At 46.5% G+C, this 17,620-nt stretch overlaps 1 protein-coding gene and 1 long non-coding RNA gene across 4 annotated transcripts in view; one reads left to right on the top strand and one right to left on the bottom strand.

Moving 5' to 3' along the window:
* LOC130296239 (zinc finger protein 585A-like) overlaps positions 1-17,032 on the top strand; it is a 32,748-nt gene extending 15,716 nt beyond the window's left edge. For all 3 annotated transcript variants that reach the window (XM_056547595.1, XM_056547584.1, XM_056547574.1), the window contains 4 exons: positions 2,161-2,287; positions 2,371-2,438; positions 2,953-3,427; positions 13,659-17,032. In XM_056547595.1, coding sequence (XP_056403570.1) covers positions 2,161-2,287; positions 2,371-2,438; positions 2,953-3,427; positions 13,659-16,606 — 3,618 coding nt within the window. In that variant the 3' untranslated portion in view covers positions 16,607-17,032. The remainder of the gene's footprint in view (positions 1-2,160; positions 2,288-2,370; positions 2,439-2,952; positions 3,428-13,658) is intronic.
* Positions 1-17,620, bottom strand: part of LOC130296395 (uncharacterized) — a 49,378-nt gene that overhangs the window by 17,519 nt on the left and 14,239 nt on the right. The window lies entirely within an intron of this gene.

Here is a 17,620-nt window from a genome sequence, read left to right as displayed (position 1 = left end):
GGTGACACTGCTGGGAATGCTGGGACATTATACAGTAATGGAGGGGTCTGGTGATGACTGGAGAGGTGACACTGCTGGGAATGCTGGGACATTATACAGTAATGGAAGGGTCTGGTGATGACTGGAGAGGTGACACTGCTGGGACATTATACAGTAATGGAGGGGTCTGGTGATGACTGGAGAGGTGACACTACTGGGAATGCTGGGACATTATACAGTAATGGAGGGGTCTGGTGATGACTGGAGAGGTGACACTGCTGGGAATGCTGGGACATTATACAGTAATGGCGGGGTCTGGTGATGACTGGAGAGGTGACACTGCTGGGAATGCTGGGACATTATACAGTAATGGAGGAGTCTGGTGATGACTGGAGAGGTGACACTGCTGGGACATTATACAGTAATGGAGGGGTCGGGTGATGACTGGAGAGGTGACACTGCTGGGAATGCTGGGACATTATACAGTAATGGAGGGGTCTGGTGATGACTGGAGAGGTGACACTGCTGGGAATGCTGGGACATTATACAGTAATGGAGGGGTCTGGTGATGACTGGAGAGGTGACACTGCTGGGACATTATACAGTAATGGAGGGGTCTGGTGATGACTGGAGAGGTGACACTGCTGGGACATTATACAGTAATGGAGGAGTCTGGTGATGACTGGAGAGGTGACACTGCTGGGAATGCTGGGACATTATACATTAATGGAGGGGTCTGGTGATGACTGGAGAGGTGACACTGCTGGGAATGCTGGGACATTATACAGTAATGGAGGGGTCTGGTGATGACTGGAGAGGTGACACTGCTGGGACATTATACTGTAATGGAGGGGTCTGGTGATGACTGGATAGGTGACCCTGCCGGGAATGCTGGGACATTATACAGTAATGGAGGGGTCTGGTGATGACTGGAGAGGTGACACTGCTGGGAATGCTGGGACATTATACAGTAATGGAGGGGTCTGGTGATGACTGGAGAGGTGACACTGCTGGGAATGCTGGGACATTATACAGTAATGGGAGGGTCTGGTGATGACTGGAGAGGTGACACTGCTGGGAATGCTGGGACATTATACAGTAATGGAGGGGTCCGGTGATGACTGGAGAGGTGACACTGCTGGGACATTATACAGTAATGGAGGGGTCTGGTGATGACTGGAGAGGTGACACTGCTGGGAATGCTGGGACATTATACAGTAATGGAGGGGTCTGGTGATGACTGGAGAGGTGACACTGCTGGGACATTATACAGTAATGGAGGGGTCTGGTGATGACTGGAGAGGTGACACTGCTGGGACATTATACAGTAATGGAGGGGTCTGGTGATGACTGGAGAGGTGACACTGCTGGGAATGCTGGGACATTATACAGTAATGGAGGGGTCTGGTGATGACTGGAGAGGTGACACTGCTGGGACATTATACAGTAATGGAGGGGTCTGGTGATGACTGAAGAGGTGACACTGCTGGGAATGCTGGGACATTATACAGTAATGGAGGGGTCTGGTGATGACTGGAGAGGTGACACTGCTGGGAATGCTGGGACATTATACAGTAATGGAGGGGTCTGGTGATGACTGGAGAGGTGACACTGCTGGGAATGCTGGGACATTATACAGTAATGGAGGGGTCTGGTGATGACTGGAGAGGTGACACTGCTGGGAATGCTGGGACATTATACAGTAATGGAGGGGTCTGGTGATGACTGGAGAGGTGACACTGCTGGGACATTATACAGTAATGGAGGGGTCTGGTGATGACTGGAGAGGTGACACTGCTGGGAATGCTGGGACATTATACAGTAATGGAGGGGTCTGGTGATGACTGGAGAGGTGACACTGCTGGGAATGCTGGGACATTATACAGTAATGGAGGGGTCTGGTGATGACTGGAGAGGTGACACTGCTGGGACATTATACAGTAATGGAGGGGTCTGGTGATGACTGGAGAGGTGACACTGCTGGGAATGCTGGGACATTATACAGTAATGGAGGGGTCTGGTGATGACTGGAGAGGTGACACTGCTGGGAATGCTGGGACATTATACAGTAATGGAGGGGTCTGGTGATGACTGGAGAGGTGACACTGCTGGGAATGCTGGGACATTATACAGTAACACCACTGGAGGGGTCGGGGTGATGACTGTATCATTGTGTGTCAGGTTCCTATAAGGTGTCAGGACGTGGCGGTCTATTTCTCCATGGAGGAGTGGGAGTATGTAGAAGGACACAAGGATCAGTACAAGGATCAGGTGATGATGGAGGATCAGCAGCCCCTCACATCAGCAGGTAATAGACATGACTATATACACACGTCCTCTCATTATTTGTATGTAAAGAATGAATTCAGTCTCTGTATGTGTTCCCTACAGTCAGATCCAGTAAGAGAACAGCAGCAGAGAGGTGTCCCCGTCCTCTTCTTCCACAGGATCAGGATCAGGTAGATGGAGATATTCCCTATGATCTGTAGAAGGGCTGTGAAGCTCTTGTGTTCAGTCTTGTTTTATCCTACAGTATTATATGCTTTATACTAGTGGAATGAGAAAGGTGGAGATGACAGGATAAAGCCGACCATAGACATTACATGTTGTCTGGATCTTCTCACAGTTTTCTGGCTATGGAGACTGCTGGTTGGAATAAGGAACCAACAGGTTGGATTTATACCCATCTGATCCTTTATTTCCCCCGAGACAAACCCCAGAGGTGTCTGGCAGGAGCTGATCTCCTCCACTGACACAACCTGAAGCCTGTCTAGCCATGGGGGATATACATGTGTATGAGGGTCCTGAGATTATTGATATATCATCTAATATCTATGTTCAGCTTCTAGGAGACCGGCAGCTATGGGGCTTAGATAACTCCTCCTGTCAATTTTGATCTTCTTGATAATTAACTTTTTTTTCATCCCACATAACTTCTCCTACTGTCTTACTTTCACAATGTTTGTTTTACAGATCATAAATCAGGGAGAAAATCTTAACAATATTACTACTTCAGAGACAGGTTTGAGCGGTGATAAGCAGCATAAGGAGGACATTACTACAGGGAAAGATCTGATCTATATTTATGCTGCAGATATAAAGAAAGAAGAAGAAGAGACAGATGTGAGCGGTGATGAGCTGTATAAGGAGGGCATTCCTACAGGGAAAGATCCGATCTATATTAATGCTCAAGACATAAAGGAAGAAGAGACATATGTGAACAGTGATGATCAGTATAAGGAGGACATTACTACAGGGAAAGATCTGATCTATATTTATGCTACAGATATAAAGAAAGAAGAGACAGATGTGAGCGGTGATGAGCAGTATAAGGACATTCCTACAGGGAAAGATCTGATCTATATTAATGCTCCAGACGTAAAGGAAGAAGAGACAGATGTGAGCGGTGATGAGCAGTATAAGGACATTCCTACAGATAACCACCCAGGTGAGTAGTGACCACTAAAGGCAGAGAAGAGTCACAGATTCTTTGTAGTCCCTGGCTGACATAATTGTGTGTTAATGTTTAATCTTAATGAATGCGAAACGCCTTCTACAGCAACTGCCAGAATGCGTCAGGGATAAAACAGAAAACTAGAGAATAGAGATCCCCTGTAAAGTCCCATATTCATGGAAAACAAAGGCAAACAATAGTTAAGACCCATTGTTCCCAGGATTGCCGGGAAAACTAACAGGAAACACAAACGCAAGGGAAGACAAACAAGACTTACAAAAGGTACGGCTGTGTTCACATGACGGAAAGTAATATCCATACGGACTTTCCGTCGTGTTAACATAGCCTTAACCTTTTTTAAGTCTTGTCGGTCTTCCCTTGTGTTTGTGTTTCCGCAAATTGCGCAGGGCACCGGCATAATATGCTAGCACTAGGACCGCACAGGAATGCGCCATCTCATAGACAGCTATGTATTCTGTGTAGACTCCGCAGAAAAAATGAACGTGTTCATTCTTTGTGCCGACACAGAAAATGGAATTTTCGTGCCGGAAACATCTGGCACGGAAATTCCGTTGCGTACACAGTGCAGCAGAATCCTGTTGAATTCTATGGGACTCTGCTGCAGCGGAATCTCCGTGCCAGATTCCAATGTGGAAATTCTGACATGTGAAGATGGCCTCAGTGGGAGGGAACAAGAACCATACATACATGCGAGACAAATAAGGAAACACAATAATATAAGAGAATCAAAGGGAGGTACCTAAATAACTTATCCGCTGCTGCCAAGTTGCTTTAAAAAGGCTTTTTCTCTATCGGCTCCATTGGGGGACACAAACCGTGGGTGTATGCTGCTGTCTCTAGGAGGTATGACACTATGGTAATAAAAAAAAAAGTCAGCTCCTCCCAGCAGGATATACCCGCCTTCAGGCTCTTAGCTAGTCAGTTTAAGTTTAGTGTCTTGCAGAAGGTGGACATGGTCTGGTTTGCTCCAGACCAGGTCTTCTGTTTTTTGTTTTCCTAGTATAGGGATGTTTTTTATTCCCTTTTCTTTTCTGTTTTCAGGTGGGGACTCCGGTTCCCTGTTTCCCCATTGCGAGTAAGGGGGCACAAACATTGCGTATATGCGCTGTTAACCCCCCCTCGCCAACGGTCAGCGCCTGGGTGTTACCTCATGGGTCCGGGTCCCCCTATTTTTCCTGCTCGCCTCGCTCACGCATAGCAGCCAGGCGTGATGCAGGGACATAAAGCTGACTGAAGACTTCACTGAAGACTTCATTAGGTAAGTTCTTCTGATTGAGGTAAGTAGTTTCCCTCTTTCTCCTCAGGTAAGCGGACTTGCAACTGCTGGAGACCCCTTGTTTTTGGCCCACCTTTTCAGGTTGGGCTGGCTTACTGGGAATGGACTTTTATTGAGGACTTTATTCGGGGGAGCAGTGGCACTCTGAGGGGGCATGTATGTTTGGCACTGTGTGTGTGTGTGTGTAGTGTGTTACGTTGAACAGCGCCTTATATGCGGCTTACAGCCGCGGCGCTAGTATGGGCCGGCTTACTTTCGTTTTCACCGGCAGCGCCTTATATGCGGCTGACAGCCGCGGCGCTGGTACGACCTGGACGCTCTCAGGACCGGCTTACTTTCGTTTTCTCCGGCGGTCTCTGCCGGCGTATTAACCGCCCACTCTATTCCCCCGAGCGCATATGCGAATGACATGTGCGCTCGGGACAAGGAGCGGGCGCCATTGCAGCTCCTTCTCGGCCTGGTTTTAGCTCCGCCCACAGGGCGGTCGGAGCTCTTCTGAGGCGCGCATCAGCCTCCAATCAGCGCCGTGGGCGTGAATTTCAGTCAGAGAGGGGGCCAACTAGTTAGTGCCTCTGCTGCAGGCACGCCCCCCTCTACCATTGGCCGTTCCTTTTCTCACTCTAGCTGCATGGAGCTGTTCTCCTCTCTGCAGCTGCCAGGATACATAGACTTATTTGGTCTGTATACACTGTAGTACCAAAACGCCTGGCTCTGTCGTGCCCACTTGCCCTACCTGCTCCACTGCTCCCCCAGACCCCCTGGTACCCCCTGATGGCCTTTCGGTCCCGGTGGGTTCAGCCGCTCCACCACCCTGGGTTTCTTCCCTGACCCAGTATATGGCTGACTTGACCCAAGTCTCCCGTTCCGTGGCTGAGGCCTCCCGGGTAGTGGTGTCCGCCCTAAAGGGGTCTTCCCTGTGCAGGACCTCTGAGAGGGCCCGCTCCTTGTCTCCTCATGCTTCACGCTCTCACAAGCGTACTTCACGCTCTCTGACTCTTCCATTGAGTCTTCAGATAGACGTGGGCGTTCCCCTCGTGGGTCCCGCCCCCCTGTCATCTGGGCACAAACGTCGCTTCTCCAGAGGACATTCTCGGAATCGACGCTCTGCCACGCCAGAGCTGCATAGCCGATCAGGGTCGCCCCCCTCCAGGACTGCCTCTACTCATTCACATTCCCCTGGTGAACTGGTGGATGAGGCTTCCGAGGCGGCATCTGACTCAGAGGACCGCTCGGACTCAATTGCAATGGTGAACTCATTGGTGACAGCCATAAGAGACACCTTTCACTTAGAGGACCCAGGATCTTCGGATGTCTATCCAGAAGTATCCTTTCATCGTGCTAAGCCAGCACCTCAATGGTTCAGCTCTCCCGCTGACTTTGACGACCTTCTGGAATCTGCATGGAAACATCCAGACAAGAGGTTCCCGGGAATCAAGACAATCCAAGAACGTTATCCATTTGTCAAGGACTTTGTCACTAAGGTGGTTTCCCCTCCCTCAGTGGATCCACCAATCTCCCAGATCTCTAGGGCGACTACACTGTCTCTGGCAGTTGCTGCTGCCTTCAAGGATCTCACGGACAAGAAGGTAGAATCCTTAGCGAAGTTTGCTTCTGAAGCAGCTGGCTCTACTCTTCTTCCCATCTTCGCCTCGACATGGGTGTCCAAGGCCCTGTCGGGGTGGGGCCAAAAGCTCCATCAGGATATCTTAGTGGGATCTCCCCCAGAGGATCTATCTGCTCTGGCTCTCCAATGCTCTAAAGCTGGGGACTTTCTGTGCGCAGCTTCCATGTAGTCAGCCCGTTCTGCCTTTGCTGTAGGTCACCTAGCGGCCCTCCGCCACTTTATGTGGCCTAAAGCTTGGAATGTAGATGCCGCTTCCAAAAGGTCCCTCACTGACGGGTGGCCGTCTTTTTGGCAAACGCCTCGATGAGATTATCTCTGAGGCAACGGGGGAGGTAAGAGTTCCTTATTACCTCAAAATAAGGCTCGCCCCTCTTCCCAAAGGAAGTCCTTTTTCCTTTCGGTCCTTTCAGACCTCTGGTTCCAGCTAAGGGTCCTCGCGGGACAAGAAGGCTCCCTCGTTCCGGGCACGCCCGGCTTGGAATTCGGACTCCAACCGGTCCGGCAGTTTTGCGCCAAAATCGGGCAAGCGCAAGCCCACTTCTGCATGAAGTGAGGCCCCCACCCACGGTTTCTTTTCGTGTGGGAGGGCGTCTCTTGTTTTCCGAGACATCTGGACTTCACACATTCAGGACTCTGGGTCAGGGATGTGGTGTCCAACGGTTACTGGATCGACTTCGCCTCCCTTCCGAGGGATCGCGTTTTCCGATCCCGGGCCCCCCGGTCTCCTCCTCTGGCGAAGCAATTTCGAGCGGCTCTCCAGTCTCTGCTTCTCCAGGGGGTTATTGTCCCCGTTCCTCCAGGGGAACGTTTTCGGGTTTGTGGTCCCCAAGATGGACGGTTCTGTGCGACCAATCCAACCCTCACCTTCTCATCCACCACTTCAGAATGGAATCTCTCCGTTCGGTGGTGGCGTCCCTGGAACAAGGGGAGTTCCCTTCATCGGTGGACATCAAGGATGCCTACCTCCATGCGCCAATATTTCCGGGTCATCATCGGTACCTCCTCTTGCAGTTCCGGAAGGGCACTTTCAATTCGTAGCCCTCCCCTTTGGTTTTGCTCCTCAGGTCCTTACAAAGATCCTTGCGCCAGTGTTGGGCCTGTTTGGTCGAGGGGAATCTAGGTGATATCCTATCTGGACAACCCTTTCAGACTCTGGAGAATCTGGACGTCACTCTCCACACTCTGACTCGCTTCGGGTGGATGGTCAACCGGGACAAGTCAGTCCTCTGTCCTACCCAGTCTCTAACCTTCCTGGGACTTCGATTCGACGGCCTCTGCCCGCATTTGTCTTCCGCCGGACAAACGTCTGGCGCTCTGGTCGGGGGTCCGCTCCCTTCAGACCCAGGTATCAGTCTCCATCTGCACTTGTATGGAAGTCCTGGGTCGGGTGGTGGCAACTATGGTGGCCGTACCCTTTGCCCAGTTTCATTACCGCCCCCTTCAACTGGCATTTCTCTCTCGATGGAACAGATCTCCTCTGTCCCTCGATCGTCAGATTGTTCTCCCTCACAGGGTCCGTCAGTCTCTGCTCTGGTGGCTCCACTCCCCCCTTCTTCTCCAAGGGCGGTCATTTCTTCCCCCTTCTCTGGCAGGTTGTTACAAGGTGCCAGCCTGTCGGGCTGGGGCGGCGTGTTCAGGGATTGGACAGTCTAGGGACTCTGCTCTCCCCTGGAGACCCTTCTTCCGATAAACATATTGGAATTACGGGCGATTCTTCTTTGTCTTCTTCATTGGGAGTCCCGTCTTCAGTCCCGTCCTGTCAGTGTTCAGTCGGACTACGCCACGGCCATGGCGTACATAAATCGACAGGGCGGCGCTCGGAAGCCATGGGCGAGGTGACCAAGATTCTCACCTGGGCGGAGAGTAAGGTTCCGGCCATTTCGGCGTTTCACCAGTCGGTCCTCACCCGACCCCGGCAAGTGGTCTCCTCATCCGGAGGTCTTCGCGCAGCTCTTCAACCTCTGGGGCTTTCCGGACATGAACCTCTTTGCGTTCCGGCACAATCGGAGGATCCTTCCGTTTGTGTCCAAGTCCCGGGACCCTCAGGCTCTGGCCGTGGACGCCCTAGTGCTTCCTTGGGCGGGGTTTGCCCTACCTTATCTGTTCCCTCCTCTTCCGCTCCTTCCTAGGGTGCTGAGGAAGCTCAAGGCAGAGGACGTCCTCGCCTTTCTGGTAGCTCCAGATTGGCCCCGAAGGTCGTGGTACGCCGACGTAGTCAGGCTCCTGGACGACGCTCCTCTGGGCCTTCTGCTCCGCCCGGACCTTCTCTCTCATGGTCCTTTTGCCACCCCAATTTACAGTCGCTGCATTTTTTGGCGTGGCGGTTGAGAGCGCGGTTTTGAGGGCCTGCGGGTTCTCTTCCCAAGTCATTCACACCATGCTCTAGGCTCTGAAGCCCTCCTCCGCACAAATTTACCACCGTACTTGGCGGTTTTATTTTTGTTGGTGTGAAGCTCAGGACTTCTCCCCGTGACCTTCTTTGTTCCCTGTCTTCTCTCCTTTTTTTGCAGTCGGGGTTGGAACTGGGGTTGTCTCTCAGTTCTCTTAAAGGTCTGGATTCGGCCCCTGGTTTCTATTTCTCGTGTCTGGACCTTCCTGCAAGGAGTGGCGCATGCTGTTCCTTCTTATCGGTCACCTTCTACCCCTTGGGACTTGAATTTGGTTCTGAGTGCCCTCCAGGGTGCACCCTTTGAGCCCCTTAGAGAGGTGTTTCTCCGCCTCCTTTCTTGGAAGGTGGCGTTTCTTGTTGCTATCACCTCCATCCGGAGGGTGTCTGAACTGGCAGTCCTTTCCTGCCATTCTGTTTCTGGTGATCCACCAGGACAAGGTCGTTTTCCGGCCAGTTCCTTCCTTTTTGCCTAAGGTGGTCTCGGCCTTTCATCTCAATGAGGACATTGTCCTCCCGTCTTTTTGTCCTGCTCCTTCTCATCCTAAGGAGAGCTTACTACACAAGCTGGATGTAGTTTGGGCTGTTCGGTCTTATCTCTCCATCACTACTTCGTTTCGTCAGTGCGATTCCTTTTTCGTCCTTACGGAAGGTCATCGCAAGGGACAACCTGCTTCCAAGGCCACTATTTCTCGGTGGATTCAGTCCGCCATTGCGGAAGCCTATTGCTGTAAGGGGAAGATTCCTCCTTTCAGGGTTGTGGCTCGTTCCACACATTCTGTTGGGCATCCTGGGCTCTCCAGGATAGAGTCTCGACGTCGCAGATTTGCAAGCCGGCTACCTGGTCGTCTTTGCACACTTTCTCGAGGTTTTCCCGAGTTCATACTTTTGCATCGGCTGATGCTAGTCTGGTTTCGTAAAGTGTTGCAGGCGGCAGTGGATCGGCCGTCTGCCTGATTACTTATCTGCCCACCCAAGGGACGGCTTTGGTACGTCCCACGATCTGTGTCCCCCAATGGAGCCGATATAGAAAAGGAGATTTTTTAACACTTACCGTAAAATCTCTTTCTCGAAGGATCCCTTGGAGGACACAGCTCCCGCCCTTTTTCGTTTTTTCCTTTTGGTTCTCTGTCCGAGGGTGTGTTCAGTTATGTTTTTTCTTCTGGTTCTCGGACAGTTTAGGGGTTTTTCTTTGCCCTATTGGTCTCCTCCTATTGCTCTGGAACTTAAACTGACTAGCTCAGAGCCTGAAGGCGGGTATATCCTGCTGGGAGGAGCTGACTTTTTTTTATTACCATAGTGTCACACCTCCTAGAGACAGTAGCATAACCTACGGTCTGTGTCCCCCAATGGATCCTTCGAGAAAGAGATTTTACGGTAAGTGTTAAAAAATCTCCTTGTTTAATGGGTACTCTTTCCCTAGACATTTTATCCCCTATCCAAAGAATAGGGTATAAGATGTCTGATCGCGGGGGTCCCACCGCTGAGGACTCCCACGATCTCTGCTGCGGCACCCCAGACATCCGGGGCACTTCACTTCATGCCGGATGACTGGCGATGCCGGACGGCAATCTTAGCTGCCAGAAAGATAAAATGGGTAAGTTTCTGGTCTCCCCCAGGTTGTCTCCAGGATTGGAGAATTCAGTAATGCCTGTTCTGCTCGCTTTCCAAGGTCCAGGTAGAAACGTGATAAATACAAATACAGAGGTGTCGCATATGGGGACAATCTCATGAAATGTGATACATGGTTCCCCTATTTTGACATCTACGAAAGCATAGAAGAGACACTTAGAGAAAAATTTTAAACACTTTATTGGGACCCGATGCCATCTGGGTAAAGCTGGGTTCACATGACGTTTAAGGCAATACGGGACTGCATATGGCTGGGGGGAGCTAAAACTATATGTTTCTACTGAGGAAGGGGTCGGAGGACTACAATTCCCAGCACTCCAAAACGCGTTTAGGTCACTGGCACTGTTCACATTGCTACTACCAGTGTCCGCATCTAACCCTGAAAGTCCCGGTATCAGAGGAGTTAATCCAGCTCCATCCCGCCCTGCCTGGCGGCACCTCACCTCCTACTACCTCCCGCAGTCCAGGTCTCCACGCGGGACGGCGCTCCCGGGCTCACTGTCACTCCTGTGCTCACTGCCACTCTTGCCGGAATGTCGGTATCTCACCATAAAGAAGCAGCCGGAGAGCGGCCTCCGCCTGCGGTACGGAGCATCGCGTCGCGCCCCCCTGCCATCGGGGTTGCGAGTGCAGAGTGAGACCGTGATTTACCATCTGAGCACATACAGTAGAGGACATCACAGCCGCAAGCCATCGGCTTACAATAGCGAGTACCAGGCGGACACAAGCGGTGAGAAACACCATCTTAATCACTTGTTTATACCATCTATCTGGAGATTGACTCTGCATTATTTCTATCAAGTAAATCTATTTTTCGCCATCCAACGGTACTTTCATAGAGTTACCGGACTAACGGACTGTATCCATATATACTGAATTATCGGACCACATTCCGATTTTTTTTTTTAGCTATTTTTCACAATAATTTATCTGATATCCCCACTAGGGCCCAGTGGAATTATTCTGTAAAGTGCCAGTTTATGTGTAATGTTATTAACCATATAATATATCTAATTACATTTTTTTATATTGATGCTGTTGTATTTACATCTATTTCCACTCAAATCATTATGCACCTTGGATGGTGAGGCCCTTGAGGTATAAGCTATTATTTTGACTTCATCTTTCCTTTGATGCCGGTGGGGTCCGGCTATAGCTTTAATTACCTCGGTCCTTTTGTTGTGAGCTGCACCTCTTTTGAGATTTGTAAATTACTTCTATTAAAAAATCTTAATCCTTTCAATAATCATCAGCTGCTGAAGTTGAGTTGTTGTTTTCTGTCTGGCAACTGTGCTCTCTGCTGACATCTCTACTGATATCTCTGCTTGTCTCGGGAACTGCACAGAGTAGAAGAGGTTTGCTATGGGGATTTGCTTCTAAACTGGGCAGTTCCCGAGACACGTGTCATCAGAAAGCACTTAGATAGAAAATAACAACTCAACTTCAGCAGCTCATAAGTACTGAAAGGATTAAAAATTTTTAATAGAAGTAATTTACTAATCTGTTAAATTTTCTGGAGCCAGTTTAATATAAAAAAAAGTTTTTTCCTGGATAACCCCTTTAATGTATAGTGAATCATAACGTGCAACATGTGATATCAACATCATTCTTCTTAAAGAGAACCTATCATCAAACCATATTTTCTAAACTAACTCAGATTATATTCCCTAACTACTCTTAACACCCCTTCTGCCCTTAAAAAATGTTCCAAACTTTAAAAAGCTGTGTATGATACCTTTCCTCTTGCTCACATTGTGTGAGCTCCCGGCAGGAGAAAGTGGGCAAGCAAGTTCACAGAAGACTGCGAGAGTTGTGCTTCGCCATGCCACGCACAAACTTCCTGAGTTTGGTCTTTTGCCAAGCCGGGAGGAGACCAAACTAACTGTTTGACTTGCGCAGGGAACAGAACAGAGCCACCTAGTGGCCGTTTTTTCAATCACTTTAAAAACATATAAAGATTGAGAATTTTAACAGCAAGTAAATAGCAAAGTGTCTTATAATAACATAAAAATCCAAACCCACACCTAGAATTACTTCCATGTGGGGGTGCAAAACCCCTTTATAGTGCACCCTCCCTTAAAACTTCACTTTTATTTTGTTATATTTTAAAATTGACATACTGGTGAGGAAAAAAACTAGGTTAAAAACCCAACAGCTTGACGACACTCTTATTTGTATAGGTGGACTTCCTACTGAAAGCCAATTTAAGAGCCCTGTACCTGCAGTGCTACAGGGCCACGTGGATGAGGATGCTGTTGTTATTAAAACCGTAATAACCTGCCATAGTGATTCTGCTGCCAGAATGTATGAGAAAAAAAAAAATGAATAATAAACAATCTAAAAGTCCCATCTTCTCCAAAATGACATCAGAGAAAGTACACGTGTGTGTATAAAACGGCTGTAACCAGGCTGTCGCCCCACTGTTTTTATGTGACACTGCACTAAAGAAATTAAAACACTCTGCAACGGAATCGGTGAGTGCTGCCTCATAATCCTTTTTGTGTCCTTACTTACAATTGGTCCTGCAAAAAACAAGCCCCCTCCCATAGACATGAATGGAAGAGGTGTGGTATGACCTCACATCTCCAGTCCAGGAAACACAGAGGGTTTTTGAGACTGGAGCAACAGCCCGGCACGAGAACGCGGGCGTCCCAGCGGCGGGCCCCCCACGATTAGACATCTTATCCCCTATCCATTTGTATAGGAGATAAAATGTCTATGGCCAGAATACCCCCTTCAACGAAAATATGAAAAATCGATCTGGTCATTACGAAATTGAAGTGACCCTGTCAAGTTTGACATGCCGCAGAGACATATCAGAAGTTTTGTTCGTTCGTGGTCTGGGTGTTCAGACATATACCGATCATTAGAACGAGCTAGGAGAAGCATGCAGCTCTGCGCTTCACTCCCAATCTCAGTCTTATTGCAGGAGACTGAAAAGTCAGTGAGCCGGGGAGTGAAGCGCACAGTATAAGCTACAAGGATAGAGGTAAGGAGAATGGAAACAAGGTGACTCCATGCACAGTAGCAAAATGATAGATTCTTAGAAGACTTACATACTAAAAAGAGACAGAAAAGAGTGGATTTCTTGCAGTGTTTGAAATGTGCTTGACTTTGTAGTGCCGTTACTGTTTTTAGACATACCTGGGTGGGAGAAAATGATTAGATCAGATGGTAGGATGGTGAGAATGGTCTATGACAACTATACATGTGACTAGCTGTACATGTGTGCAAAATGTTTAAGGTTCTACTACTGAAAAATAACAAACTGTCTTATCCTTGGCAGATGACTGTACCCGGAGATCAGAGGAGAATCTTATATCTTTATATTATAAAGCAGATGATGATATCACACAAGATACATATGAAGAACATTCCATTATCCCAGATACACCCTCAGCCCTTCACAGCCAAGATCTCTCATCTCATCCTTTTATACTCGTCCTGTCTACTGATCCATCACAGACTGTTAAGAAAAATGAAAATTTCATAGGTGTTAAACACAAAAAGGCACATAAAGAAGAGAATCCATTTCCATGCCAAGAATGTGGGAAATGTTTTACTTTCAAATCAAAGCTTAATAGACACATGAGAATTCACACAGGGGAGAAGCCTTTTTCATGTTTAGAATGTGGAAGATGTTTTTCTCAGAAATCAAACCTTGTTGAACATCAAAAAACTCACACAGGAGAGAAGCCATTGCCATGCTCGGAATATGGAAAACGTTTGACTTGGAAATCAGATCTTGTTAAACATCAAAAAACTCACACAGGAGAGAAGCCATTTTCATGTTCAGAATGTGGAAAATGTTTTACTCAGAAATCAAATCTTGTTGTACATCAAAGAATTCACACAGGGAAGAATCCATTTCCATGCCAAGAATGTGGGAAATGTTTTACTTTCAAATCAAAGCTTAATAGGCACATGAGAATTCACACAGGAGAGAAGCCGTTTTCTTGTTTAGAATGTGGAAGATGTTTTTCTCAGAAATCAAACCTTGTTGAACATCAGAAAACTCACACAGGAGAGAAGCCATTGCCATGCTCGGAATATGGAAAACATTTTACTTGGAAATCAGATCTTGTTAAACATCAAAAAACTCGCACAGGAGAGAAGCCATTTTCATGTTCAGAATGTGGAAAATGTTTTACTTTCAAATCAAAGTTTAATAGGCACATGAGAATTCACACAGGGGAGAAGCCCTTTTCTTGTTTAGAATGTGGAAGATGTTTTTCTCAGAAATCAAGCCTTGTTGAACATCAGAAAACCCACATAGGAGAGAAACCTTTGCCATGCTCGGAATGTGGAAAACCTTCTACTTGGGAATCAGATCTTGTTGAACATCCAAAAACTCACACAGGAGAGAAACAAATTTCATGTTCACTATGTGGGAAATGTTTTGCTCAGAAATCAAATTTTGTTGAACATCAAAGAACCCACACAGGGGAGAATCCATTTCCATGCCAAGAATGTGGGAAATGTTTTACTTTCAAATCAAAGCTTAATAGACACATGAGAATTCACACAGGGGAGAAGCCGTTTTCTTGTTTAGAATGCGGAAGATGTTTTTCTCAGAAATCAAACCTTGTTGAACATCAGAAAACTCACACAGGAGAGAAGCCATTGCCATGCTCGGAATGTGGAAAATGTTTTACTTGGAAATCAGATCTTGTTAAACATCAAAAAACTCACACAGGAGAGAAGCCATTTTCATGTTCAGAATGTGGAAAATGTTTTACTCAGAAATCAAATCTTGTTGAACATCAAAAAACTCACACAGGAGAGAAACCATTTTCATGTTCACTATGTGGGAAATGTTTTACTCAGAAATCAAATTTTGTTGAACATCAAAGAACCCACACAGGGGAGAAGCCGTTTTCATGCCCAGAATGTGGAAAATGTTTCACTTTCAAATCAAAGCTTGATAGACATGTGAAAACGCACACAGGGGAGAAGCCATATTTATGTCAGGAATGTGGAAAATGTTTTACTGTGAAATCATATCTTGTTTACCATCAGAGGATTCACACAGGGGAGAAGCCATTTTCATGCTCACAATGTGGAAAATGTTTTACTATGAAATCAAGGCTTGTTGCACATATCAGAATCCACACAGGGGTGAAGCCATATTCATGCCAAGAATGTGGGAAATGGTTTAGGCAGAAAGTAAATCTTATTCGCCATCAAAAAATTCACACAGGGGAGAAATCCTTTTCATGTTCAGAATGTGGGAAATGTTTTACTATAAAATTAAACCTTGTTGAACATCAAAAAACGCACACAGGAGAAAAGCCATTTTCATGCTCTGAATGTGGAAAATGTTTTAGGCAAAAAGTAAATCTTATTCGCCATCAAAACATTCACACAGGGGAGAAGTCCTTTTCATGTTCAGAATGTGGAAAATGTTTTAGTCTGAAATCAAGGCTTGTTGCACATCTGAGAACTCACACAGGAGAGAAGCCATTTTCATGCCAAGAATGCGGAAAATGTTTCTCTTTAAAATCAAACCTTATTGACCATCAAAGAACTCACACAGGGGAGAAGCCATTTTCCTGCCAAGAATGTGGGAAATGTTTTACTGTGAAATCAAACCTGGTTGAACATCTAAAAACTCACACAGGAGAAAAGCCATTTTCATGTCAAGAATGTGGAAAATGTTTTTCTCAAAGAAAAAATCTTGTTGACCATCAAAGGATTCACACCGGGGAGAAGCCATTTTCATGCTTAGAATGTGGGAAAAATTTTAATCAAAAATCAAGTCTTGCTAAGCATAAAAAAACTCATACAGGTAAGAAGCCATTTTCATGCTCTGAATGTGGGAAATGTTTTAGCCAGAAATCAAATCTTATTTGCCATGAAATAATTCACACAGGCAAAAAGCCATTTTCGTGTTCAGAATGTGGGAAATGTTTTACTACGAAATCAATTCTTGTTGAACATCAAAGAACACACATAGTGGACAAGCAGTTTTCGTGCCAAGAATGTGGAAAATGTTTTACTCAGAGATCAAGTCTCTTTAAACATAAAAAAACTCACACAGGGGAGAAGCCATTTTCATGCTCAGAATGTGGGAAATGTTTTACTACTAAATCAATTCTTTTTAAACATCAAAAACTTCACATAGAGAAGAAGCCATTTCCATGCCAAGAATGTGGGGAATGTTTTACTTTACAATCACAGCTTGATAGACATGTGAGAATTCACACAGGAGAAAAGACATTTTCATGCCAATAATGTAGGAAATGTTTTTCTTTTAAATCAAAGCTTAATAGACATGTGAGAATTCACATAGGGGAGAAGCCATTTTCCTGTTTAAAATGTGGGAAATGTTTTACTCAGAAATCACATCTTGTTGAACATCAGAGAATTCACACACAAAAGAAGCCATTTTCATGACCAGAATGTGGGAAAATGTTTTAACCCCGAATCACATGTTAATCAATACCAAAGAACTAACAGAGGGAAGTAGCCTTTTTTTTCAACTTCTTTGTATTGTCAAATAATACAGTAAAAAAATAAGTTATAACTGTTATAGTGAAGTCACAAAAAGTAGAAAAAAATCAATTGGGAGGAATGTAAGAAGATGATGAACCAAATTGTTTTCTGAATTATAATTCATGGCACTGATTTAATATTGTAGTGTCGCTCCATTCTGGTAAATGAGTAAAGATTTAATATATATATATATATATATATCATTTTTTTTTTTTATATATTTTGTAAAATTTAAAAAAAATGGAGACCAGCAATAAAAACACACTTCCCCCCATTACCTACGTTATAATTAGCATTTTATTTTTTACATATAGCGTTTGTTTGTCACCTTCTGAGTTTAGTCTTCTGTGTGTTAAGGAACGACCAGGGGACAGAGAGAGTGAGCCCTAAACTGACCCTAAAACCGCTCTCCCTGCCTACTTGCCCATCCATCCTAAACGATGGATCGACAACTGGGCACCGGTCCCTTCCTGTGCTAAAGTGCAGTGGCGTAAAAACACATAATATACATACAGTTCTTAAAGCTGCTGAAGAAAAGTCCTATGGAGGGCTTGAAATGCATCCAGCTCCGCTACTAATGCCACATATATCGAGCTTCTATATTGGAATTGTCAGGATCCGGATGGGTATACTGTGAGGATACTGGTGGTGGATCCTCTGTGTCAGTGGGGTGATGACGGGGGCCGTACCAGGGGAACGGAGTCTAAGGGGTTACTGGTTTTCACCAGAGCCTGCCGCAAAGCGGGATGGACT

The sequence above is a fragment of the Hyla sarda genome, chromosome 1, assembly GCF_029499605.1.
Source record: "Hyla sarda isolate aHylSar1 chromosome 1, aHylSar1.hap1, whole genome shotgun sequence".
In the NCBI taxonomy this organism is placed as follows: Eukaryota; Metazoa; Chordata; class Amphibia; order Anura; family Hylidae; genus Hyla; species Hyla sarda.
The sequence above is the reverse complement of the archived record's forward strand: the minus strand, read 5'-3'. Positions and strand labels throughout refer to the sequence as shown.